Source organism: Somniosus microcephalus, chromosome 18 (assembly GCF_052327205.1).
Source record: "Somniosus microcephalus isolate GS21.2 chromosome 18, FLI_Smic_1.0, whole genome shotgun sequence".
Classification (NCBI taxonomy): domain Eukaryota; kingdom Metazoa; phylum Chordata; class Chondrichthyes; order Squaliformes; family Somniosidae; genus Somniosus; species Somniosus microcephalus.
Window position 1 is genome coordinate 81,860,635 of NC_141004.1, and position 27,191 is coordinate 81,887,825.

At 51.4% G+C, this 27,191-nt stretch overlaps 1 protein-coding gene across 1 annotated transcript in view; it reads right to left on the bottom strand.

Annotated features, from left to right (window-relative positions):
- LOC147105410 (uncharacterized) overlaps positions 1-27,191 on the bottom strand; it is a gene marked incomplete at its 5' end in the record, with an annotated part of 278,987 nt that overhangs the window by 200,216 nt on the left and 51,580 nt on the right. The window contains 2 exons of the mRNA XM_086011725.1: positions 10,042-10,220; positions 23,973-24,189. Coding sequence (XP_085867851.1) covers positions 10,042-10,220; positions 23,973-24,189 — 396 coding nt within the window. The remainder of the gene's footprint in view (positions 1-10,041; positions 10,221-23,972; positions 24,190-27,191) is intronic.

Consider the following 27,191-nt stretch of genomic DNA (forward strand, 5'->3'; position numbering starts at 1 on the left):
GTGCGCAGAGTGTGAGCACGGTGAGCGGAGTGTGTGCACGGTGAGCGGGGGATGTGCACGGTGTGCTGAATGTACGCACAGTGAGCGGGGAGTGTGCACGGTGTGCAGGGAGTCTGCACGGCGCACTCGGAGTGTGCCCGGTTTGTGGGGACTGTGCACGGTGTGCGGGGAGTGTACATGGTGTGCGGGGAGTGTGCACGGTGTGCGGGGATTGTGCACGGTGGGCGGGGAGTGTGCATGGTGTGTGGGGAGTGCACATGGTGTGCGGAGTGTGTGCACGGTGTGTGGGAAGTGTGCACGGTATGCGGGGAGTGTGCACGGTGTGCGGGGAGTGTGCACGGTGTGTGGGGATTTTACACGGTGTGCCGGGTGTGTGCACAGTGTGCGGGGTGTGTGCACGGTGTGCGGGGAGTGTGCACGGTGTGCGGGGGGTGTGCACGGTGTGCGGAGTGTGTGCATGGTGTGCGGAATGTGTGCACGGTGAGCGGGGAGTGTGCATGGTGTGTGGGGAGTGTGCACAGTGTGCGGGGTGTGTGCACGGTGTGCAGGGAGTGTGAACGGTGTGAACTCAGTGTGCACAGTGTGCGGGGTGTGTGTACGGCGTGCGGGGATTATGCACGGTGTGCGGGGAGTGTGCATGTTTTATGGGGAGTGTGCACGGTGTAGAGGATGTGTGCACGGTGTGCGGGGAGTGTGCATGGTTTGTGGGGAGTGTGCACGGTGTGCGGGGAGTGTGCACGGTATACAGGATGTGTGCACGGTGTGCGGGGAGTGTGCATGGTTTGTGGGGAGTGTGCACGGTGTACAGGATGTGTGCATGGTGTGCGGGAAGTGTGCACGGTGTGCGGGGAGTGTGCACGGTGTGCGGGGTGTGTGCACGGTGTGCGGTGAGTGTGCACAGTGTGCGGAGAGTGTGCACGGTGTGCGGGGAGTGTGCACGGTGTGCGGGGAGTGTGCATGGTGTGCTGTGAGTGTGCACGGTGTGCGGGGAGTGTGCACGGTGTGCAGGGAGTGTGCACGGTGTGCGGGGAGTGTGCACGGTGTGCGGGGGGTGTGCACGGTGTGCGGAGTGTGTGCATGGTGTGCGGAATGTGTGCACGGTGAGCGGGGAGTGTGCATGGTGTGTGGGGAGTGTGCACTGTGTGCGGGGTGTGTGCACGGTGTGCAGGGAGTGTGAACAGTGTGAACTGAGTGTGCACAGTGTGCGGGGTGTGTGTACGGTGTGCAGGGAGTGTGAACGACGTGAACTGAGTGTGCAGAGTGTGCAGGGAGTGTGCACGGTGTGTGGGGAGTGTGCACGGTGTGTGCATGAGGTGCAGGGAGTGCGCACTGTGTGCGGGGTGAGTGCATGCAATGCAGTGAGTGTGTGCACGGTGTGAGGGGTGTGTGCACAGTGAGCGGGGTGAGTGCATGGTGTGCGAGGAGTGTGCACGGTGTGTGGGGAGTATGCACAGTTTGCGAGGGGTGTACACGGTGTGAGGGGATTGTGCACGGTGAGAGGAGACTGTGCACAGTGAGCGGGGTGTGTGCACGCTGTGCGGGGAGTGTGCACGGTTTGCGGAGTGTGTGCACGGTGGGCGGAGTGTGTGCACGATGAGCGGGGAGTGTGCACCGTGTGCGGGGTTGTGCGGGGAGTGTGCATGGTGTGTGGGGAGTGTGCACGGTGTGCGGGGAGTGTGCACGGTGTGCGGGGTGTGTGCACATTGTGTGAGGAGAGTGCACGTTGAGCGGGGAGTGTGCACGGTGTGTGGGAAGTGTGCACGGTGTGCGGGGAGTGTGGACGGTGTGCGGGGTGTGTACACGGTGTGCGGCGAGTGTGCACGGTGCGCAGAGTGTGAGCACGGTGAGCGGAGTGTGTGCACGGTGAGCGGGGGATGTGCACGGTGTGCGGAATGTACGCACAGTGAGCGGGGAGTGTGCACGGTGTGCAGGGAGTCTGCACGGCGCTCGGAGTGTGCCCGGTTTGTGGGGACTGTGCACGGTGTGCGGGGAGTGTGCACGGTGTGCCGGGTGTGTGCATCTTGTGTGGGGAGTGTGCACGGTGTGTGGGGAGTGTGCACGGTGTGCGGGGAGTGTACAAGGTGTGCGGGGAGTGTGCACAGTGTGCGGGGTGTGTACACGGTGTGTGGCGAGTGTGCACGGTGTGCGGGGAGTGTGCATGGTGTGCGGGGAGTGTGCACAAGGTGTGCGGGGATTGTGCACAGTGTGCGGGGAGTGTGCACGGTGTGCGGGGTGTGTGCACGGTGTGCGGGGAGTGTACTCCGTGTGCGGGGAGTGTGCACGGTGTGCGGGGAGTGTGCGCGGTGGGCGGGGAGTGTGCACGGTGTGCGCTGAGTGTGCACAGTGTGCGGGGAGTGTGCACGGTGTGCGGGGAGTGTACACGGTGTGCAGAGTGTGTGCACGGTGTGCGGGATGTGTGCACAGTGTGCGGGAGGTGTGCACGGTGTGCGGGGAGTGTGCACGGTGTGAGGGTTGTGTACACGGTGTGCGGGGTGTGTGCACGGTGTGAGGTGAGTGTGCACGGTGTGCAGGGTGTGTGCGGGGTGTGTGCACGGTGTGAGGGGTGTGTGCACGGTGAGCAGGGACTGTGCACGGTGTGATGGGGAGTGTGCACGGTCTGCGAGGAGCGTACACGGTGTGTGGGGTGTGTGCACAGTGTGCAGGGAGTGTACACGGTGTGCGAGGAATGTGCACAGTGTGTGAGGTGTGTGCACGGTTTGCGGGTAGTGTGCACGGTGTGCGGGGAGTGTGCACAGTGTGCGGGGTGTGTGCACGGTGTGCGGGGAGTGTGCACGGTGTGCGGTGAGTGTGCACGGTGTGTGATGAGTGTGCACGGTGTGCGGGGAGTGTGCACGGTGTGCGGTGAGTGTGCACGGTGTGTGGGGAGTGTGCACGGTGTGCGGTGAGTGTGCACGGTGTACAGGATGTGTGCACGGTGTGCAGGGAGTGTGCACGGTGTGCGGGGAGTGTGCACGGTGTGCAGTGTGTGTTCATGGTGGGAGGGGAATGTGCATGGTTTGTGGGGAGTGTGCACGGTGTACAGGATGTGTGCACGGTGTGCGGGGTGTGTGCACGGTGTGCGGTGAGTGTGCACGGTGTGCGGGGAGTGTGCACGGTGTGCGGGGAGTGTGCACGGTGTGCGGGGAGTGCGCACGGTGTACGATGAGTGTGCACGGTGTACAGGATGTGTGCGGGGAGTGTGCACGGTGTGCGGGGAGTGTGCACGGTGTGCGGTGAGTGTGCACGGTGTGCGGGGAGTGTGCACGGTGTGCGGTGAGTGTGCACGGTGTACAGGATGTGTGCACGGTGTGCGGGGCGTGTGCACGGTGTGCGGGGAGTGTGCACGGTGTGCGGTGAGTGTGCACGGTGTACAGGATGTGTGCATGGTGTGCGGGGAGTGTGCACGGTGTGCGGTGAGTGTGCACGGTGTGCAGGGTGTTATAAATCTCATCATTCATCAAGAACCTACTTGTGAAATAATGCTGAATGGCCAGCTGGTGGCGCCGTCCAAGGAGTATAAATAGTCGGGCGTGGGCCCAGCTTTCCAGGGACATTTTGTAAGACAGAAACTACTGGAGTACAACTAGACCTCCATGTTCTGAAACAAGTTGATTAAAGCCTTGCTTTATACTCAAACCAAGTGTGTAGTGAGTTTTATTACGTCAATTTAATCAACTTGATATCGACTCCACGCTTTGGGTGATTTCGGGAACAGCCAGCTACGACTCAAACCGTAGAAGGGAACTCAGACAAGTAATTGATCCATCATGGAGAAACTACTCAGCCCCACCCGACTCGACCTGGACCCGAATTCACTTACAGCTACTAAGGTATGGAAACACTGGTATCGTACCTTCAGCGACTTCCTTGAGGAGTGTGGTGAGAATGTTCCTAACAAGTTACGAATGTTTGCTAATTATGTATCCCCTCATGTGTTTGACTATATCGAAGACTGTGTAGACTATGATGCCGCTATCCAAATACTACAGCAGCTATATGTCAAGTTGCCAAATGAAATTTTTGCTCGGCATCTACTGGTCACAACTCGACAACAACCCGGGGTATCACTTGACAAATTCCTTCAGAAACTTCGCAGGCTCAGCAAGGATTGTAATCTTAAAGCTGTTACAGCTGAGCAGTACCAGGAGGAGTTAATTAGTGATTCCTTTATTAATGGGATTGCATCTCCCTTCATACGTCAGCGTCTGTTGGAGAATAAAACCCTCAAGTTACAGGCTGCCTATGACCAGGCATGTTCTCTGGACTTAGCAAAGAGGAATGCAGACACCTATCTTTCACCACGTGCATGGGCTGCTGCTATCACTTTTAGTGACTCTTTCGATAGGCCTCGGGCAGAAGCCCTCACGGATGACGATTCCAACCTGGCTGATGACAACCCTACCCTAGAAACCTACACTGATGACGACCCTGCCCTATCGGCATCTTGGCAATCTGGAAGGAAGTGTTTCTTCTGTGGAGGAGCATTCCATTATAGGAAATTTTGTCCTGTTCACAACGTGACCAGCAATCATTGCAGCAAGAAAGGTCACTTTTCTAAGGTATGCCAGTCAAGAGCCGCTGTTAGTAAAAAAGGCCACTTTTCTAAGGTATACCGGTCGAGAGCTCCTGTTAGTTTTGCAGCTACAATCTATAAAACTGCTCCTCCCCCAAGAGCCACTACTAAGGTTACAGCTGCTATCTATAAAACTGCTCCTCCCCCAAGAACCACTACTAAGGTTACAGCTGTCAAGGGTAAAACTGCCTCTCCTCCCATCACAGCTGTTTTCCCCCAAAGTCTGTCCCATGCAGCCACGAAGGTTTCGGTAAATAGACACATTTTGAGGGCACTAATCGACTCATGCAGCTCTGACAGCTTCATTAGTGAGCGGGCTGTCAGTAAGTTAAAACTGCGTATTTACCCCTCGGACAGGGAAATTGCAATGGCTCTGACGACACTGACCACCAATTCTTCCGGCTTTTGTCTTGTCGACCTTATTCTCAATGGCCGCACTTATTTCTCCACCTGGCTCGGGGTGCTCATGAACCTATGCAGTGATGTGCTCCTGGGACAGGATTTCCAGAAACAACACAAAAGACTCACTTTCGAGTTTGGAGGGTCAAAGCCGGAGCTTACTATTTCCAAAGTACCGTTTTGTGCGCTTTCGGCGGCTTCGCTCGACGAGCCCTCCTTGTTTGCCAATCTTTCCCCCCATCACAGCTGTTTTCCCCCAAAGTCTGTCCCATGCAGCCACAAAATTTTGGTAAATCGACACATTTTGAGTGCACTAATCGACTCATGCAGCTCTGATAGCTTCATTAGTGAGCAGGCTGTCAGTAAGTTAAAACTGCGTATTTACCCCTCGGACAGGGAAATTGCAATGGCTCTGACGACACTGACCACCAACTCTTCCGGCTTTTGTCTTGTCGACCTTATTCTCAATGGCCGCACTTATTTCTCCACCCGGTTCGGGGTTCTCAAAAACCTATGCAGTGATGTGCTCCTGGGACAGGATTTTCAGAAACAACACAAAAGACTCACTTTCGAGTTTGGAGGGTCAAAGCCGGAGCTTACTATTTCCAAAGTACCGTTTTGTGTGCTTTTGGCGGCTTTGCTCGACGAGCCCTCCTTGTTTGCCAATCTTTCCCACCGATGTAAGCCCATAGTCACTAAATCATGACGTTTCAGCCAAGATGATCGATCCTTTATCGAGACAGAAATCTCTCGCCTTCTAGCTGACGGTATCATTGAGCCATATTCATCTTCCTGGCGGGCTCAAGTCGTCGTTGTTAAAAATCCTCTGAAGCAACACAAGAAACATCTTTGCATCGATTGCTCGCGAACTATTAACCAGTATACCGACCTGGATGCCTACCCACTACCACGCATCGATGACATGGTCAATAACCTTGCCAACTACAAGGTATTTTCAACTTTTGATTTAAAGAGCTCATATCATCAAGTGCCGTTAAAGGACGCTGACAAGAAGTATACGGCCTTTGAGGCCAATGGTCGGCTTTACCAGTTTTGTCGCCTTCCATTTGGGGCCACCAATGAGGTGGCCGTCTTTCAACAGGCAATGGATAGCCTAGTCAAACAGGAGAATTTAATGGACACTTTTCCATATCTGGATAATATCACCATTGTTGATCATCACCAAGGAGCATGATGCCAACCTCCAGAAATTTTTTGACGTTCTCCGTCGTCACAACTTAACCTTAAATGAGTCCAAATCTGTGAAATCAGTACCATCAGTCAACATCCTTGGCTACTGGGTGGGCAACGGTGTCATCAAACCGGATCCGGAGCGACTTCGTCCGCTGCAGGAGATCCCTCCCCCTACGAATCTCGGCTCTCTTCGTCGGGCACTCGGCATGTTCGCCTATTATGCGAAATGGATACCCCACTCCTCCGACAAGATCCAGCCCCTGCTTCACGCTAAGTCATTTCCATTAGAGCCAACGGCTATTTCAAGGACAACTGGAAAAAGCCACGCATCGTTCCATTGATGAAAATCTTCCTTTCGTGGTTGAGTGCGATGCATCGGATGTGGCGATCTCTGCTACCTTGAATCAAGGTGGTCGACCCGTTGCATTTCTGTCCAGAACTTTGCAGGGTAGCGAGCTCCATTATCCTCCTGTCGAGAAGGAGGCTACGGCCATCATCGAAGCTGTACGTAAATGGAGTCATTTTCTCGCTCGTTGCCATTTCACGCTTATAACCGATTAGCGCTCCGTGGCCTTTATGCTGGATAACCGGAAATGCACTAAGATCAAGAATAACAAAATACAACTCTGGAGGATGGAATTGGCCGCCTTTGGATACACCATACATTATCAACCCGGCAAAGAGAATGTGGCCCCGGATACCCTCACGCGGGCATTCTGCTCTTCTATGTCAACTTCGACTCTGGCAGATCTTCATACTGACTTATGCCATCCTGGCGTTACCCGTATGTTGCACTTTGTGCGATCTAAAAATCTCCCATTTTCTACGGAAGATGTGAAAAGAACATGCTCCTCCTGTAGAATTTGTGCGGAATTAAAACCGCAATTCTTCCGTCCATCGGATGGCTCGCTCATACACGCTATGCAGCCTATGCAGCGACTCAGCATTGACTTTAAAGGGCCATTGCCCTCCTCAACGTGAAACACCTACTTACTGACTATGGTGGACGAATATTCACGCTTTCCCTTTGCTTTCCCCTGTCCCAATATGTTTACTTCCACTGTGATCAAATGCCTTGATCAAGTCTTTTCCCTTTGCGGTACGGCCAATTTCATCCACTCTGATCGGGGTCCCTCCTTCATGTCAAGCGAACTCAAAAGTTATCTTTCCCAACGGGGAATCGCCACAAGTAAAATGACACCGTACCATCCCATCGGTAATGGAGAAGTTGAGAGATACAACGCTATCATTTGGAACGCTGTTCGTCTTGCGCTGAGGTCACGCAATCTACCAGACCAGCAGTGGGAAACTATGCTCCCTGACGCGTTGCATTCCATCAGGTCTCTCCTTTCTACATCTACCAATGTCAGACCTCACGAGCGATTCTTCAGTTTCCAGCGTCGCTCCACCCATGGGACGTCTCTCCCGTCATGGTTGGCAGCTCCCGGCCCCGTGCTGCTCCGAAGATTCGTCCGATCATCTAAAACCGATCCTCTCGTCGACGAGGTAGAACTCACGGACGTCAACCCCATGTACGCGCACGTGCGGTACCCTGATGGCCGGGAGTCCACCGTTTTGCTCCGGGACTTGGCTCCCTGTCCGGCCAGTTCCACGGACCCAACCGATAGAGGGACCCACGGGGATGATGCCAACACTCTGCGCTCCCCCGAAGATGATGCCCTACCTGGGGCATCGAGAGATCTGCCAGCTGCCCCACCGGATCCACTCGGGGAGCCGAGCGCTCCCCGTGGGATGGCTACCCAAGGCCAGGACGCCGTTCAATCCCCGACTATCCAACAGGATGGAGCCAGCACCTGGAGTCACGATCTCCCCAGCCTCCCTTGGGTCGAGCCGAGCAACACGGGTCCTGTCAATCCGCTGGTACAGATCCAACGGCCCAGGGACCAAGACACGGTCCGGGGAGACGTGCCTTCTAGCCATAAACAAAAATCTAAAAGACTGCGGCTATTCGTGGTCCACCTGATCCGCTAAGAGGAAGTCGTCGGACTTCCAAAATCTTTTAAACAGGAAGAATGTTATAAATCTCATCATTCCTCAAGAAACTACTCGTGAAATAATGCTGGGCGGCCAGCTGGTGGCGCCGTCCAAGGAGTATAAATGCTCGGGTGTCGGCCCCAGCTTGCCAGGGACATTTTGTAAGACAAGGAACTACTAAAGGACAACTAGACCTCCATGTTCTGAAACAAGTTGATTAAAGCCTTGCTTTATGCTCAAACAAAGTGCGTAGTGAGTTTTATTACGTCACAGGGTGTGTGCACGGTGCGCAGGGAGTGTGCACGATGTGCGGAGTGTGTGCACGGTGCGCAGGGAGTGTGCACGGTGTGCGGAGTGTGTGCACGGTGCGCAGGGAGTGTGCACGGTGTGCGGAGTGTGTGCACGGTGCGAAGGGAGTGTGCACGGTGTGCGGAGTGTGTGCACGGTGTGCGGGGAGTGTGCACCGTGTGCGGGGAGTGTGCACGTTGTGAGGGGTGAGTGCAAGGTGTGCGGGGAGTGTGCACAGTGAGCGGGGTGTGTGCACAGTGTGCAGGGAGTGTGCATGGTATGCGGAGTGTGCACGATGTGCGGGAGAGTGCACGTTGTGCGGGGTGTGTGCACGGTCTGCGGGGTGTGTGCATGGTGTGCAGGGAGTGTGCACGGTGTGAGGGGAGTGTGCACGGTGTGCGGGGAGTGTGCATGGTGTGCGGTGAGTGTACACGGTGTGCGGTGAGTGTACACGGTGTGCGGGGTGCGTGCACGGTGTGCGGGGAGTTTGCACGAGGTGCGGGGAGTTTGCACAATGTGTGGGGAGTGTGCATGGCGTGCGGGGTGTGTGCACAGTGTGCGGGGAGTGTGCACGGTGTGGGGGGAGTGTGCACGGTGTGCAGGGTGTGTGCAAGGTGTGCGGGGAGTGTGCACGGTGTGCGGGGAGTGTGCACGGTGTGCGGGGTGTGTGCACGGTGTGCGATGAGTGTTCACGGTGTGCAGGGTGTGTGCACGTTGTGCGGGGTGTGTGCACGTTGTGCGGGGGGGTGGACAGTGCGCGGGGAATGTGCACTGTGTGAGGGGTGTGTGCACGGTGTGTGCACAGTGTGCGGGGAGTGTGCACGGTGTGCGGGGAGTGTGCATGGTGTGCGGGGTGTACACATGGTGTGCGGAGCGTGTGCACAGAGTGAGGGGAGAGTGCACGGTGTGAGGGGAGTGTGCACGGTGTGCAGGGAGTGTTCACGGTGTGCGAGGAGTGTGCACGGTGTGCAGGGAGTGTGCACGGTGTGCGGGGAGTGTGCACGGTGTGCGGGGAGTGTGCACGGTGTGCGGGGAGTGTGCACGGTGTGCGGGGTGTGTGCACGGTGTGCGGGAAGTGTGCACGGAGTGCGGGGAGTGTGCACGGAGTGCGGGGAGTGTGCACGGTGTGCGGGGTGTGTGCACGGTGTGCGGGAAGTGCGCACGGAGTGCGGGGAGTGTGCACGGAGTGCGGGGAGTGTGCATGGTGTGCGGGGAGTGTGCACGGTGTGTGAGGAGTGTGCACAGTGTGCGGGGAGTGTGCACGGTGTGCGGGGAGATTGCACGATGTGCGGGGAGTGTGCACGATGTGCGGGGAGTGTGCACGGTGTGCGGGGGGTGTGCACGGTATGCGGGGGGTGTGCATGGTGTGCTGGGGTGTGCACGGTGTGCGGGGTATGTGTAAGGTGTGCGGGGAGTGTGCACGGTGTGCGGGGAGTGTGCACGGTGTGCGGGGTGTGTGCACGGTGTGCGGGGAGTGTGCACGGTGTGCAGGGAGTGTGCACGGTGTGCGGGGAGTGTGCACGGTGTGCGGGGAGTGTGCACGGTGTGCGGGGAGTGTGCACGGTGTGCGGGCTGTGTACAGGGTCTCTTACCCTTCTTTCTCCTCTCGTTGAGCTGCTTCCTCCTCTAGGCCCACCAGCCGATCCTGGGCCTCCTGCAGCTCCTGTTGGATCTGCTTCAGCCGCGTCTCCAGCTCCTGATTGGTCAGGTTGAGCTTGAGGTTCTCAGTGCTGGTCTCGTCCTGTTTGCTGCGCAGAGAGACAAGCTCCGCCTCCAACTGGAAGGGACGAACACACAAAGGGACCGCATCAAATACAACAACAACTTGCATTTATATAGCGCCTTTAACGTAGTAAAATGTCCCAAGGTGCTTCACAGGAGCGATTATCAAACAAAATTTGACACCGAGCCACATGAGGTTAAATGAGGGCAGGTGACCAAAAGCTCGGTCAAAGAGGTGGTTTTAAGGAGCGTTTTAAAGGAGGAGAGAGAGGTAGCGAGGCGGAGAGGTTTAGGGAGGGAATTCCAGAGCTTCGTGCCTCAGCAACAGAAGGCACGGCCGCCAATGGTTGAGTGATTATAATCAGGGATGGTCAAGAGTGCAGAATTCGATGAGTGCAGATATCTCAGGGGGTTGTGGGGATGAAGGAGATTACAGAGATAGGAAAGGGCGAGGCCATGGAGGGATTTGAAAACAAGGATGAGAATTTTAAAATCGATGCGTTGCTTAACCGGGAGCCAATGTAGGTCAGCGAGCACAGGGGCGATGGGCGAACGGGACTTGGTGCGAGTTAGGACACAGGCAGCCGAGTTTTGGATGACCTCAAGTTTACGCAGGGTAGAATGTGGGAGGCCGGCCAGGAGTGCGTTGGAATAGTCAAGTCTAGGGGTAACATAGAAACATAGAAACATAGAAGATAGGAGCAGGAGTAGGCCATTCGGCCCCTCGAGCCTGCTCCGCCATTCAATGCGATCATGGCTGATCATCCAAATTCAGTACCCTGTCCCTGCTTTCTCCCCATATCCCTTGATCCCTTTAGCCTTAAGAAATATATCGAACTCCCTCTTGAATATATTTAATGAATTGGCCTCAACTGCCTTCTGTGGTAGAGAATTCCACAGGTTCACCACTCTCTGGGTGAAGAAATTCCTCCTCATTTCTGTCCTAAATGGCTTACCCCTTATCCTTAGACTGTGACCCCTGGTTCTGGACTCCCCCACCATCAGGAATATCCTTCCTGCATCTAGTCTGTCTAGTCCTGTTAGAATTTTATATGTTTCAATGAGATCCCCTCTCATTCTTCTAAACTCCAGCGAGTAGAAGCCCAATCGACCCAATCGTAACAAAGGCATGGACGAGGGTTTCAGCAGCGGATGAGCTGAGGCAGGGGCGGAGATGGGTGATGTTACGGAGGTGGAAATAGGCGGTCTTAGTTATGGCGGGGATATGTGGTCAGAAGCTCATTTCAGGGTCAAATCTGACACCAAGGTTGCGAACAGTGTGGTTCAGCCTCAGACAGATGCGAGGGAGAGGGATGGAGTCAGTGGCTCGGGAACGGAGTTTGTGGCGGGAACCGGAAACAATAGCTTCGGTCTTCCCAATATTTTGCTCAAGGAAATTTCTGCTCATCCGGAACTGGATATCGGACAAGCAGTCTGACAATTTAGAGATCGTGGAGGGGTCGAGAGAAGTGGTGGTGAGGTAGAGCTGGGTGTCATCAGCGTACGTGTGGAAACTGAGGCTGTGTTTTCGGATGATGTCACCGAGGGGCAAATGTAGATGAGAAATAGGAGGGGGCCAAGGATAGATCCTTAGGGGACACCAGAGGTAACGATGCGGGAGTGGGAAGAGAAGCCATTGCAGGTGATTCTCTGGCTATGATTAGATAGATAAGAATGGAACCAGGCGAGTGCAGTTCCACCCAGCTGGACGATGGTGGAGAGGCGTTGGAGAAGGAGGATGGAGTGGTCAACCGGGTCAAAGGCTGCAGACAGGACAAATAACCAATTAAAAGGCAAATCATCAGAAAAAGTTTATTGTAAACCATCTCTTTAGATCTTCTCTCGTTCTCAATCTCTCTCTACCAGTCTCTCTCAGTCTCTCTCTCCCAGTCTCAATCTCTATCGCTCTCAGTCTCTCGCTTTCAGTCTCTCACTCTCTCAGTCTCTCTCTCTCTCTCTGTCTCTCTCTCTCTGTCTCTCTCTCAGTCTCTCTCTCTGTCTCTCTCTCAGTCTCTCTCTCAGTCTCTCTCTCTCTCTGTCTCTCTCTCTGTCTCTCTCAGTCTCTCTCTCTGTCTCTCTCTCTGTCTCTCTCTCAGTCTCTCTCTCAGTCTCTCTCTCAGTCTCTCTCTCTGTGTCTCTCTCTGTCTCTCTCTGTCTCTCTCTCTCTCTCAGTCTCTCTCTCTCAGTCTCTCTCTCTCAGTCTCTCTCTCTCTCTCTGTCTCTCTTTCTCTCTGTCTCTCTCTCAGTCTCTCTCTCTGTCAATTCAATTCAATTCAATTCAATTCAAATGCTTTATTGGCATGAAAGTTTACAGGGAACCATATTGCCAAAGCTTACATAACAAAAAGTACAGTTTTCCAACATTCTGTAGGTGTCAAACAATTTTGAACTTCGTTGGGTACATACAATATTACTTTAAACAATATTAATTTAAACAGTCGTTGTACATCGTTGGGTACATTCAGTATTAATTTTAAACAGTCCTCAGGTTGTGACATGTTGTTACATATTTGGCACCAAGGTATGGTCTGTCTCCTTCTCCCAGGACTAATCTTAATTTTGACAGGTCATCCAATTCTTTGAAATCTGGGGTTGTTTGGCTGAGCTTGTCAAATAATATGTTTCTTGTTGTGTTGAATTTTTCGCATTTTAGGAGGAAATGCATCTCTGTCTCAACCTCGCCGGCCAGACATTGATCACATATTCTATTCTCTCTAGGCTGCCAGGATTTCTTGTATCTTCCTTTTTCAATTGCCAGTTGGTGGTCGCTTAGTCTGTACCTGGTGAGGGTCTGTCTCTGTTTTGTGTCTCTGATGGTCGAGAGATAGTCTGCCAGTTTATATTCTCTTTTTAGGGCCCGGTAACATTCTAATCTGCTTTGGCTTTTGGTTATTTTGTTCCAATGTTCCAGGTAGGTTTCTTTGCATTGTTTAATGATTTGGTTCACTCGGATTGGTGTTTGGACGGCAGTATTGGTCTGGGACTGGTCAGGGTCCGGCTGAGTAGGAGTACTTAGTTTCAGTAGCAGCTGACTCAGGGGACTCTTTTCTGGGTTTAGCTCTTGGGTCTGGAAGGCTTTAAAATGAAGGGTGTCTGGGGAGCTAGATTTGAGGTGGTTTAGGAAGTTTAGTGCTCGTTTTTGGATGTTTATTATCAGTGGGTATCTGCCTAGTTCGGCTCTGCATGCATTTGTTGGTGTTTTCCTTTGGGTGCGAAGAATGCTTCGGCAAAATTCTGCATGTAGGGCTTCTATTGTGTGTTTTTCCCATTTAGTGTAGCTATGGTGATTGAGCGGGCCCCATACTTCACTACCGTACAGCGCAATGGGCAAGATTATGCTGTCAAATATTTTGAGCCAGATTTTGATTGGGATTTGGATGTTGTAGAATTTTCTTTTTATTGCATATAGGGCTCTTCGGGCTTTTTCTTTTAGTGCATTCACTGCTATGCTGAAGCTCCCTGATGCTGTAATGGTTAGGCCAAGGTAAGTGTAGCTCATAGTGTGTCCTATGATGGTATCACTGAGAGTAAACTGGTATTTGTTTTCCTGACACCTGGACCTTTTTTGAAAAATCATGATGTTGGTTTTCTTTAGATTTACTGTCAGGGCCCAATTTTGGCAGTATTTGTCGAGTAGGTCTAGTTGTTGCTGTAATCCCTGTTCTGTGGGAGACAGCAGAACCAGGTCTGTCTCTCTCTCTGTCTCTCTCTCTCTCTGTCTCTCTCTCAGTCTCTCTCTCAGTCTCTCTCTGTCTCTCTCTCTCTCTCTCTGTCTCTCTCTCTCTCTCTGTCTCTCTCTCAGTCTCTCTCTCTGTCTCTCTCTCTGTCTCTCTCTCTCTCTGTCTCTCTCTCAGTCTCTCTCTCTGTCTCTCTCTGTCTCTCTGTCTCTCTGTCTCTCTCTCTCTCTCTGTCTCTCCCTGTCTGTCTGCCTCTCTCTCTCTCTCAGTCTCTCTCTCTCAGTCTCTCTCTCTGTCTCAGCACCAACGATATAGGTAAAAAATGGGATGAGGTCCTAAAAGCTGAATATAGGAAGTTAGGAGGTAAATTAAAAAATAGGACCTCAAAGGTAGTAATCTCAGGATTGCTACCAGTGCCACGTGCTAGTCAGAGTAGAAATAGGAGGATATTTCAAATGAATACGTGGCTAGAGGAATGGTGCAAGGAGGAGGGATTCAAATTCCTTGGACATTGGAACCGGTTCTGGGAGAGGTGGGACCAATACAAACTGGACGGTTTGCACCTGGACAGGACCGGGACCGATGTCCTAGAGGGAGTGTTTGCTAGTGCTGTTCGGGGGGGTTTAAACTAAAATGGCAGGGGGTTGGGAACCTGAGCATGGAGACAGAGGAAAGGAAAACAGGGATAAAAGCAAAAGATAGGAAGGAGAAAATCAAAAGTGGCAGTCAGAGAAATCAACGGTTTAAATCAAACGTGGCCACAGTAAATAATAATTCTAATAGGTCTAAGAGCGTTAAAAAAACAAGCCTGAAGGCTTTGTCTTAATGCGAGGAGCATTTCTAATAAGGTGGATGAATTGGCTGCGCAAATAGAGGTAAACGGATATGATTTGGTTGGGATTACGGAAACGTGGCTCAAGGATGCCCAAGACTGGAACTCAACATCCAGGGGTATTCAATATTCAGGAAAGATAGGCAAAAAGGAAAGGGAGGTGGGGTAGCATTACTGGTTAAAGAAGGGATTAATACAATTGTAATGAAGGATATTAGCTCTGATGACATGGAATCTGTATGGGTAGAATTGAGAAATACTAAGGGGAAAAAAACATTAGTGGGAGTGGTTTATAGACCTCCCAACAGTAAGGCGGAGGTTGGGGATGGCATTAAAAGGGAAATTAAAGAAGCGTGCAATAAGGGCACAGCAGTCATCATGGGTGACTTTAATCTACATATAGATTGGGCCAACCAAATTAGTAACAATACTGTGGAGGAGGAATTCCTGGAGTGTTTACGGGATGGTTTCCTGGACCAATATGTCGAGGAACCAACCAGAGATCAGGCCATCTTAGACTGGGTATTATGTAACAAGAAAGGATTAATTAGCAATCTTGTTGTACGAGGCCCCTTGGGTCGGAGCAATCATAATATGATCGAATTCTTCATTAAGATGGAGAATGAAGTAGTTGACTCAGAGACAAGGGTCCTCAATTTAAATAAAGGAAACTACGATGGTCTGAAGAGCGAGTTGGGTAGGATTGATTGGGGAATGGCACTCAAAGGGTTGACAGTGGATAGGCAATGGCAAACATTCAAAGACCGAATGGATGAGCTACAGAATTTGTTCATCCCAGTTTGGCATAAAAATAAAACAAAAAAGGTGACTCAACCGTGGCTAACAAGGGAAATTAGGGATAGCATAAGATCCAAGGAGAGGACATATAAAATGGCTAGAAAAAGCAATAATCCTGAGGATTGGGAGCAGTTTAGGAGTCAACAAAGGAGGACAAAGGGATTAATTAAGAAAGGGAAAATAGAATATGAGAGTAAGCTAGTAGGGAACATAAAAACTGACTGTAAAAGCTTTTATAGATATGTGAAGAGAAAAAGATTGGTGAAGTCAAGCGTGGGTCCCTTACAGTCAGAATCAGGGGAATTTATAATGGGAAACAAGGAAATGGCTGACCAACTAAATACATACTTTGGTTCTGTCTTCACAAAGGAGGACACAAATAACCTCCCGGAGATGCCGGGGAACATAGGGTCTGATGAAAGAGAGGAACTGAAAGAAATCAGTATTTGTAGGAAAATGGTGTTAGGAAAATTGATGGGACTGAAGGCCGATAAATCCCCAGGGCCTGATGGCCTACATCCTAGGGTACTTAAGGAAGTGGCCCTAGAGATAGTAGATGCATTACTGGTCATCTTCCAGAACTCGATAGACTCTGGAATGGTACCCATGGATTGGAGGGTAGCTAATGTTACACCACTATTCAAAAAAGGTGGTAGAGAAAAAGCGGGGAATTATAGCCTGACATCGGTAGTGGGGAAAATGCCAGAGCCTATTATAAAAGATGTAATAGCAGAGCACTTGGAAAGCAGTGACAGGATCGGACAAAGTCAACATGGATTTACAAAAGGTAAATCATGCTTGACTAATCTGCTGGAATTTTTTGAGGATGTAACTGGTAAAATAGATAAGGGAGAACCAGCGGATGTGGTGTATTTGGACTTTCAGAAGGCTTTTGATAAGGTCCCACATAAGAGATTAGCGTGCAAAATTAAGGCACATGGGATTGGGGGCAAGGTATTGACTTGGATAAAGAACTGGTTGGCGGACAGAAAGCAAAGAGTTGGAATAAACGGGTCGTTTTCCGAGTGGCAGGCAGTGACTAGTGGGGTACCGCAAGGATCAGTCCTAGGACCCCAGCTGTTCACAATATATATTAATGATCTGGACGAGGGAATTGGATGAAATATCTCCAAATTTGCAGACGACACAAAGCTGGGTGGGAGGGTAAGCTGTGAGGAGGATGTCGTGAAACTCCAGTATGATTTGGACAGGTTGGGTGATTGGGCAGAAACATGGCAAATGCACTATAATTTGGATAAATGTGAGGTTATCCACTTTGGTGGCAAAAACAGGAAGGCAGATTATTATTTGAATGGCAATAGATTGGGAGAAGGGGAAGTGCAAAGAGACCTGGGTGTTATTGTACACCAGTCGCTGAAGGTAAGCATGCAGGTGCAGCAGGTGGTTAAGAAGGCAAATGGTATGCTGGCCTTCGTAGCAAGAGGGTTCGAGTACAGGAACAAGGATGTCTTGCTACAGTTGTACAGGGCCTTGGTGAGACCGCACCTTGAGTATTGTGTGCAGTTTTGGTCACCTTACCTGAGGAAGGACATTCTTGCCATGGAGGGAGTGCAACGAAGATTCACCAGGCTGATACCTGGGATGGCAGGAGTGACGTATGAGGAGAGATTGTGTCGATTGGGCTTATACTCACTGGAGTTTAGAAGATTGAGAGGGGATCTCATCGAAACCTATAAAATTCTGTCAGGTCTGGACAGACTAGATGCAGGAAGGATGTTTCGGATGGCCGGGAAGTCCAGAACCAGGGGTCATAGTCTAAGGATAAGGTGTAAGCCATTTAGGACTGAAATGAGGAGGAACTTCTTCACCCAGAGAGTGGTGAACCTGTGGAATTCTCTGCCACAGAGGGCGGTGGAGGCCAGTTCATTAAATATATTCACGAAGGAGTTGGATATATTTCTTGAGGCTAAAAGGATCAAGGGATATGGGGAGAAGGCAGGGACAGGGTACTGAGTTTGGATGATCAGCCATGATCTCATTGAATGGCGGAGCAGGTGCAAGGGGCCGAATGGCCTACTCCTGCTCCTATCTTCTATGTTTTCTATGTTTCACTCTCTCGCTCTTAGTCTTTCACTCTCTGTCTCTCTCTCAGTCTCTCTCTCTCTGTCTCTCTCTCTCTCAGTCTCTCTCTCTCTCCCCCAGTCTCTCTCTCTTTCCCAGTCTCTCTCTCTCCCCAGACTCTCTCTCTCCTCCAGTCTCTCTCTCCCAGTCTCTCTCTCTCCCCAGTCTCTCTCTCTCTCCCACTCTCTCTCTCTCCCCACGCTCTCTCTCTCTCCCCCAGTCTCTCTCTCTCTCCCCCAGTCTCTCTCTCTCTCCCAGTCTCTCTCTCTCTCCCAGTCTCTCTCTCTCCCCAGACTCTCTCTCTCTCTCTCTGTCTCTCGCTCTCTCCCCAGTCTCTCTCTCTCTCTCCCTCGTCTCTCTCTCTCCACCAATCTTTCCCCCCCAGTCTCTCTCTCCCCCCAGTCTCTCTCTCTCTCTCCCAGTCTCTCAGTCTTTCTCTCAGTCTCTCTCTCTCTCAGTCTCTCTCTCTCCCAGTCTCTCCCTCTCCCCAGGCTCTCTCTCTCTCTCCCAGTCTCTCTCTCTCTCTCCCAGTCTCTCTCAGTCTTTCTCTCAGCCTCTCTCTCCCCCAGTCTCTCTCTCTCTCTCCCAGTCTCTCTCTCTCTCTCTCCCCCCAGTCTCTCTCTCTCTCCCCCCAGTCTCTCTCTCTCTCTCTCTCTCTCTCTCAGTCTTTCTCTCAGTCTCTCTCTCTCCCAGTCTCTCTCAGTCTTTCTCTCAGTCTCTCTCTCCCCCAGTCTCTCTCTCTCTCTCCCAGTCTCTCTCTCTCTCTCTCTCTCCCCCCAGTCTCTCTCTCTCTCCCCCAGGCTCTCTCTCTCTCTCCCAGTCTCTCTCTCTCTCTCTCCCCCCAGTCTCTCTCTCTCTCTCCCAGTCTCTCTCAGTCTTTCTCTCAGTCTCTCTCTCTCTCCCAGTCTCTCTCTCCCAGTCTCTCTCTCTCCCCAGACTCTCTCTGTCCCCCCAGTCTCTCTCTGTCCCGCCAGTCTCTCTCTCTCCCTCGTCTCTCTCTCTCCTCCAGTCTTTCTCCCCAGTCTCTCTCTTTCTGTCCCCAGTCTCTCTCTCTCCACAGTCTCTCTCTCTCTCTCTCTCTCTCTCCCCAGTCTCTCTCTCTCCCCCCCCAGTCTCTCTCTCTCCCAGTCTCTCTCTCTCTCCCCAGTCTCTCAATTCAATTCAATTCAATTCAAGTCGCTTTATTGACATGATGACAAGGTACATCTTATGTTGCCAAAGCATCGAAAAAACATTTATGGTTGAACACATAAACGCAGATCTATCCATAGAGTGTATAAACAGATATATCCCTGAGTGTATAAATATACATTCATATAATTTGTATATACTCTTTTCTTAGATTTAATGGTTGTCCCTCTGTTTATGGCAAGCTGTAACATAGTTTGCCACTAAGGTTACACAATTTCTCTGTTCCCCTAATAGGTATGGGAGTTTTTGGTCGTCATTCAAATTTTTGAATTCAGGGCATATTTTTGTGAATTTTGGGTAGAAATTCCCCCTTATGCCCTGATATTTTCCACAAGCTGTGAGGAAGTGCATCTCTGTCTCCACCACTCCCTGACTGCAGTGAGAGCATATCCTGTCCTCTCTTGTCAGCCAGGTCTGTCTGTGTCTGCCTTTTTCGATAGCCAGGCTATGCTCACTAAATCTGTACATAGTCAAGGTTTTTCTCAATTTGCTATCTTTTACCGTGGTCAGGTATTCAGCCATGTTGTATTGTCTGTTTAGGGCCAAGTAGCAATTGAGTTTGTTTTGGGTTTTTGTTGTTTCTGCCCAATATGACAGATATTTTTCCTTTTGCTTAGTGACAATTGTGTTGGGTTGAATTCTCTGTGCTACGATGTCACTGTCCTGGGGCTGGTTATTGTTAGTAGTGTTCGTATTTACTTCACTGAGTCCCAGGACTAGTTGACTGAGGGTATTCTTCTTTTTGATCCTCTCTTGGCATTTCAGGGCTTCGTAATGATAGCAGTGGGGGTTGCTCATTTTTAGGTGTTTCCAAAATTTGGTGGCTCTTTTTTGGATAGTAATTAATAGTGGATATTGGCCTAGTTCTGCCCTGCATGCATTGTTTGCGGTTTTCCTTTGAGTCCGGAGGATACTTTTACAGAATTCTGCATGTAGGATCTCAATTGGGTGTTTGTCCCATTTTGCAAATTCTTGTTGTGTTAGCGGTCCCCACACCTCACTGCCATAGAGTGCAATTGGTTCAATTATTGATTTAAAAATTTTAAGCCAAATGCCAATTGGGATTTCTATTTGGATTGAGTTTTTAATGGCATAGAAAGCCCTTCTTGCTTTCTCTTTCAGTTCATTCACAGCCAGATGAAAATTTCCCGTAGAACTGATTTTTAAGCCCAAGTATGTGTAGTTAGTGGTTTGTTCCTAGTGTGAAATTTATTCTGGGTCCCTGATGTCTGGATCTTTGCTGGAACACAAGAACTTTGTTTTTTTGGAGGTTTATTGTCAGGGCCCAGGTCTGACAGAACGACTCTAGCAGATCCAGGTTCTGCTGTAGAGCCTCCTTAGTTGGTGACAGCAGAACCAGGTCATCTGCATAGAGGAGGAATTTAACCTTGGATTCATATAGGGTGAGGCCGGGTGCTGTAGGTTATTCAAGTCGTTTTGCCAATTCATTTATGTAAATATTAAAGAGTGTCGGTGAGATGGGGGAGCCCTGCGTCACACCACGCCCCTGTGGGAAGTATTTTGTTTGTTTGTCTCCAATTTTAACTGCACATTTATTGTTTGTATACATTGATTTAATTACATCATATGTTTTTCCCCCTACACCACTTTCAATAAGTTTCAAGAATAGACCGTCGTGCCAAATGGAATTGAAAGCCTTCTGGAAATCTACAAAGCAGGCAAAAATTCTGCTTTTGTTTTGATGAACATGTTTGTCAATTAGGGTGTGTAGGGTGAAGATATGATCTGATGTTCTATAGTTTGGTAGGAATCCAATTTGGCTTTTACTCAAGACATTGTCATCCTCAAGGAAGTTTATAAGTCTTTTGTTTATGATACTACAGAATACCTTCCCCAGGTTACTGTTTACACAGATGCCTCGATCTCTCGCCACAGTCTCTCTCTCTCCACAGTCTCTCCCAGTCTCTCTCAGTCTCACTCTCTCCCCAGGCTCTCTCTCTCTCTCCCAGTCTCTCTCTCTCTCCCCCCAGTCTCTCTCTCTCTCCCAGTCTCTGTCTCTCTCCCCAGACTCTCTCTGTCCCCCCAGTCTCTCTCTCTCCCGTCTCTCTCTCTCCCCCAGTCTTTCTCCCCCAGTCTCTGTCTCTCTCTCTCCCAGTCTCTCTCTCTCTCTCCCAGTCTCTTTCAGTCTTTCTCTCAGTCTCTCTCTCTCTCCACAGTCTCTCTCTCTCTCTCTCTCTCCTAGTCTCCCTCTCTCTCCCAGTCTCTCTCTCCTCAGTCTCTCTCTCTCTCTCTCCCAGTCTCTGTCTCTCTCCCCAGACTCTCTCTGTCCCCCCAGTCTCTCTCTCTCCCCCGTCTCTCTCTCTCCCCCAGTCTTTCTCCCCCAGTCTCTGTCTCTCTCTCGCCCCAGTCTCTCTCTCTCTCTCCCAGTCTCTCTCTCTCTCTCCCAGTCTCTCTCAGTCTTTCTCTCAGTCTCTCTCTCTCTCCACAGTCTCTCTCTCTCTCTCTCTCTCCTAGTCTCCCTCTCTCTCCCAGTCTCTCTCTCCTCAGTCTCTCTCTCTCTCTCCCCAGTCTCTCTCTCTCTCCAGTCTCTCTCTCTCTCCCAGTCTCTCTCTCTCTCTCTCCCAGTCTCTCTCTCTCCCCAGACTCTCTCTGTCCCCCCAGTCTCTCTCTGTCCCACCAGTCTCTCTCTCTCCCTCGTCTCTCTCTCTCCTCCAGTCTTTCTCCCCCAGTCTCTCTCTCTCTCTCTCCCCAGGCTCTCTCTCTCCCCCCCAGTCTCTCTCCCTCTCCCCCCAGTCTCTCTCTCCCAGTCTCTCTCTCTCTCTCAGTCTCTCTCTCTCTCTCCCAGTCTCTCTCTCTCTCCCAGTCTCTCTCTCTCCACAGTCTCCCTCTCTCTCTCCCAGTCTCTCTCTCTCTCCCAGTCTCTCTCTCTCTCTCAGTCTCTCTCTCTCTCTCTCTCTCTCCCAGTCTCTCTCTCTCAGTCTCTCTCTCTCTCTCAGTCTCTCTCTCTCTCTCTCTCTCTCCCAGTCTCTCTCTCTCAGTCTCTCTCTCTCTCCCCCAGTCTCTCTCTCTCCCCAGTCTCTCTCTCTCTCTCCCCAGTCTCTCTCTCTCTCTCCCAGTCTCTCTCTCTCTCTCTCTCTCTCTCTCTCAGTCTCTCTCTCTCTCCCCCAGTCTCTCTCTCTCTCCCCAGTCTCTCTCTCTCTCTCCCCAGTCTCTCTCTCTCTCTCCCCAGTCTCTCTCTCTCCCAGTCTCTCTCTCTCTCTCTCTCTCTCTCCCCAGTCTCTCTCTCTCTCTCCCAGTCTCTCTCTCTCTCTCTCTCTCTCAGTCTCTCTCTCCCCAGTCTCTCTCTCTCTCTCTCCCAGTCTCTCTCTCTCTCAGTCTCTCTCTCTCTCTCCCAGTCTCTCTCTCTCTCCCCAGTCTCTCTCTCTCTCTCTCCATCCCAGTCTCTCTCTCCAGTCTCTCTCTCTCTCCCCAGTCTCTCTCTCTCTCGTCTCCCAGTCTCTCTCTCTCTCTCTCTCCAGTCTCTCTCTCTCTCTCTCAGTCTCTCTCTCTCTCTCCAGTCTCTCTCTCTCTCCCCAGTCTCTCTCTCTCTCTCTCCCAGTCTCTCTCTCTCTCTCTCTCTCAGTCTCTCTCTCTCTCTCCCAGTATCTCTCTCTCTCACCCAGTCTCTCTCTCTCTCTCTCTCTCCCAGTCTCTCTCTCCAGTCTCTCTCTCTCTTCCCAGTCTCTCTCTCTCTCTCTCCAGTCTCTCTCTCTCTCTCTCTCTCTCCCAGTCTCTCTCTCTCTCTCTCTCTCTCAGTCTCTCTCTCTCTCTCCAGTCTCTCTCTCTCTCTCCAGTCTCTCTCTCATCTCTTCCCAGTCTCTCTCTCTCTCTCTCTCTCTCTCTCTCTCAGTCTCTCTCTCTCTCTCTCTCCACAGTCTCTCTCTCTCTCTCTGCTCTTGGTTCCCCCAGTGTGTGAGGAGGGTGCAGTGCGACGGGTTTCCAGGGGAGGGGGTCTGTGCCCTCTCACCCTGCCACACAGGATGTAGGTCCAGTGGGTGGGGCAGGAGTGAGGGGGGAGTTCAGTTGCCAGTTTTAGTCTCGTGCTGAGTGCTGGTTCTCTCAGTGGCCTTAATCTGAGGGAATCGCAATTCAATTTAATATGTGAGGGGGTTAACAACAACAACAAGCATTTATATAGCGCCTTAACATAGCAAAGCATCCCAAGGTGCTTCACAGGAGCGATTATCAGACAAAATTTTCCACTGAGCCACATGAGGAGATATTAGGGCAGGTGACCAAAAGCTTAGTCAAAGTGGTCGGTTTTAAGGAGCGTCTTAAAGGAGGAGAGAGAGGCGGAGAGGTTTAGGGAGGGAATTCCAGAGCTTAGGGCCCAGGCAGCCAATGGTGGAGCGATGGAATCAGGCTGTGCAGGAGGCCAGAGTTAGCCAGACGGCTTGTGGCTCGGGCCTACATGTCCCTCTGTGGGGTGTGTGGCTCGGGCCTACATGTCCCTCTGTGGGGCTCGGGCCTACATGTCCCTCTGTGGGGTGTGTGGCTCGGCCGACATGTCCCTCTGTGGGGCTCGGGGCTCGGGCCTACATGTCCCTCTGTGGGGCTCGGGGCTCGGGCCTACATGTCCCTCTGTGGGGGTGTGTGGGCTCGGGCCTACATGTCCCTCTGTGGGGTGTGTGGCTCAGGCCTACATGTCCCTCTGTGGGGTGTGTGGCTCGGGCTTACATGTCCCTCTGTGGGGTGTGTGGCTCGGGCCTACATGTCCCTCTGTGGGGCTCGGGGCTCGGGCCTACATGTCCCTCTGTGGGGGTGAGGGGCTCGGGCCTACATGTCCCTCTGTGGGGCTCGGGGCTCGGGCCTACATGTCCCTCTGTGGGGTGAGGGGCTCGGGCCTACATGTCCCTCTGTGGGGTGAGGGGTGAGGGCCGACATGTCCCTCTGTGGGGTGAGGGGTGAGGGCCTACATGTCCCTCTGTGGGGTGTGTGGCTCGGGCCTACATGTCCCTCTGTGGGGTGAGGGGTGAGGGCCTACATGTCCCTCTGTGGGGCTCGGGGCTCGGGCCTACATGTCCCTCTGTGGGGTGAGGGGTGAGGGCCTACATGTCCCTCTGTGGGGCTCGGGGCTCGGGCCTACATGTCCCTCTGTGGGGTGTGTGGCTCGGGCCGACATGTCCCTCTGTGGGGTGAGGGGCAGGAGAACGAGCTGCTGCAGGAATGAGCCCTTGTGTTTTGTTTAATGAAAGTGAAGCAGCTGGTCAACAACAAGTACCTCTTCGCTTGGACCTGCTCCTCCATCTCTCCACAAAGTCTCTGCCTTTCCTTCAAAAACTGCATCTCCATCTTTGGCGGTCCTCATATCGACTTCCTGCCCAGTGACCCCGGAGCCTTGTGTCCCAGGGTCCTCCTGCGCCTGTTGTGGTAGGGGGTCCTCCTCAATCGAGATGATGCGACTCACGTGGCTCGATTTCAGGTGGTTCCACTGAAGGCTGTTGAGTGATGATAAAACAAAAAACAACAGGCCACTTCGGATTAATCCGAGGGCAGCAACCACATCTGCCAGGATGATACCGCGAGTTCAATCACAAGGGCAGGTTGAATAAACTGGGTTTGTATTCCCTTGAGATTTAGAAGGTTGAGGGGTGATCTGATCGAGGTGTTTAAAATGTTAAGAGGGTTTGATAGCGTAGGGAGAGAGAATTTCTGGTGGGGGAATCAAGAATATAACCTTAAAATTAGAGCCAGGCTGTTGAGGAGTGAAATCTGTGAGGGTGCCAGTCAGTTCCTTTAGTAACCCCTAGATGGCACCTTCACTGGTTGGTTTCCCTTTGTTAATTGTTACTTGTTTCTCCTGTTTATTACTTAACTGTCTTTCATCTGGTTTATTGGTTTCACCTGTTTTTGCTTGTATTTAAGTTCTGTGGTTTCTTCCCTCTGGGCTCAGTCCTGACAAGGGAGTTAGTCTTGACAAGGTGCTCAGTTTGGACAAGCCGGTTGCCCTGTGGCAGCTTGTCTTGAGCTCAGTCTTGACAGGCCGGTTACCTCACGGTAGCTTGTCTTGAGTTCCTAGCTTGACAAGCCGGTTGCCCTGGGGTAGCTTGTCTTGAGCTCAGTCTGGACAAGCCGGTTGCCTCACGGTAGCTTGTCTTGAGTTCCTATCTTGACTAGCCATTTGCCTATGTGGTAGCTTGTCTTGAGCTCCTATGTTTTGTAACTGTTTACCTGTGTGATTCTAGTAAAGTACTGTTATTTAAGACTGCGTATCTGCTTCTTGCCTCGTCTGTCTGCACTTAGGTCCAGAACCAGCCTCGCCCGGACAGCACGGCCCCATGACAGCCAACCCTGACAGTAGGACTGAGCCACTTGTTAGCACCTTGTCAAGACCGAGAACAAAGGGAAAAACCACAGAACTTAAATACAAGCAAAACATAACACAGATAAACAGTTATAGGCATAGGAGCTCAAGACAAGCAACCACTAAGGCAACCGGCTTGTCAAGGCAAGCTACCACAGGGCAACGGGCTTGTCGAGACTAACTCCCTTGTCAGGACTGAGCCCAGAGGGAAGAAACCACAGAACTTAAATACAAGCAAAAACAGGTGAAACCAATAAACCAGATGAAAGGCAGTTAAGTAATAAACAGGAGAAACAAGTAACAATTAACAAAGGGAAACCAACCAGTGAAGGTGCCATCTAGGGGTTACTAAAGGAACTGACCGGCACCCTCACAGAAATCAGGAGGCACTTTTCCACACAAAGGGTAGTGAATGTCTGGAACTCTCTCCCGAAAGGCTGTGGCTGCAGCGACAACTGGAGCTCTCAAGACCGAGCTCGATAGATTTTTGTTCAGGGTAACAAGGGATTTGGATCAAAAGCAGGTAAACGGAGTTGACGTACAGATCAGAATGATCTAATTGAAGGTTCTCACGAAAGGTCATCGACCTGAAACGTTAACTCTGTTTCTCTCTCCACAGATGCTGCCTGACCTGCTGAGTATTTCCAGCATTTTCTGTTTTTATTTCAGATTTCCAGCATCTGCAGTATTTTCTTTTTGATCTAATTGAATGATGGAAGAGGCTTGAGGAGCTGAATGGCCTCTTCCTGTTCCTATGTGCTTCGAACAGTAAGGGGGTGATTTTAGCTCAGGTGCGGGCTGGAGTCGTGTTATCCAAATTTCGTGTTTCCCACACGAATCTAAATGGATGTGGGAGATTGATGCAATTTTAACTCAATTGGCCAATTGATTTCCAACATGTGGGAAGCCTTTGCAAAGGGATTTTTCATGACTGAAAGACCCCTCCGATGATGTCATTATTGCTGCTGCATTTAAGGTCTGCAACAAGCCTTGCTTCTTCTGCAGACTGAAACCTTTTGGCCTTTCATGCTACAGGGACCTGGAGGCAGAATGACCAGCGAGAGACCGAGGTCTGCTCCCAGGTTTGATGACGTCGCCCTGCAGGCTTTAGTTGAGGGAGCAAGAGCTCATAAAGAGGTGTTTTCCCTTCCTCAGACCAAGGCTGTGTGGATCCAGGTGGCAGAGGAGGTCAACTCATTATCAGTACCCTGCAGAACCTGGATTCAGTGCAGGAAGAGATTTCATGACCTTCTGCGCACTGGAAAAGTGAGTATGAATTTCCCATCATCCTCAATCTGATCCCCATTGCCTTTCCTCACCAGCACTCAGCTTTAGCAATCTCTTCCTCCACATCCCACTTGACACTGACATCCATGCACCCTTACTCATTCCCTCTCTATGCTCACATTCATCTAACTATTCCACCATGCAGCCCTCACACTCCCTATCACTCTGATGCTTTGAACACAACTGACAACACACAGGGAGGGCCCTTGGTCTTGCCACCTCACTCCATCTTTGTCTCCTTCTAAGTATCTATGCTATGGAATCTCTACACTCACTCCTTCATTCTCACTCAACCTCCACTTGTCTCCCTCATTGCAGGAAAAGAGAGCTCACAACAACAGAGAGCGAGCCAGGACAGGAGGAGGGACAGCCTCAATAGCCCACCTGACCCCCTGGGAGGAGGCGGTCCTGGAGATCGTAGGAGTGGAGGAGGATGCGCAAGTGGGGGACGGACAGATGGGTGCATCACAGCAAGCTGGTGACAGAATAGTTTTCCATCTCTCTCATTGACATTGCATGAGTCGCTGATAATGATTCTGAAGCTCTAACAGATGGACTTATGATCATCTGCAATATGCAATGTGCATGTAACCTTGGCATCACATCTCTGACTCTTTCCTTTACTCCCCCACAGGACCATCACAAGCACCCGTCCCCACTAGCCAGGGGGAACAGCCTGAGCCTCTAGACTCCTCAGAGGAAGCTGCAACCTCTGAGGGCGCAGCGTCAGCAGAATTCAGTGCACCCAGCACCAGCGCAGACACTCACACCTCGGTGTGACCTTCGGGACATAGAGTAGTGTTGTCACCTGGTGTATCACAGCTCACAAGTGAGCATCAGTAGATTGTG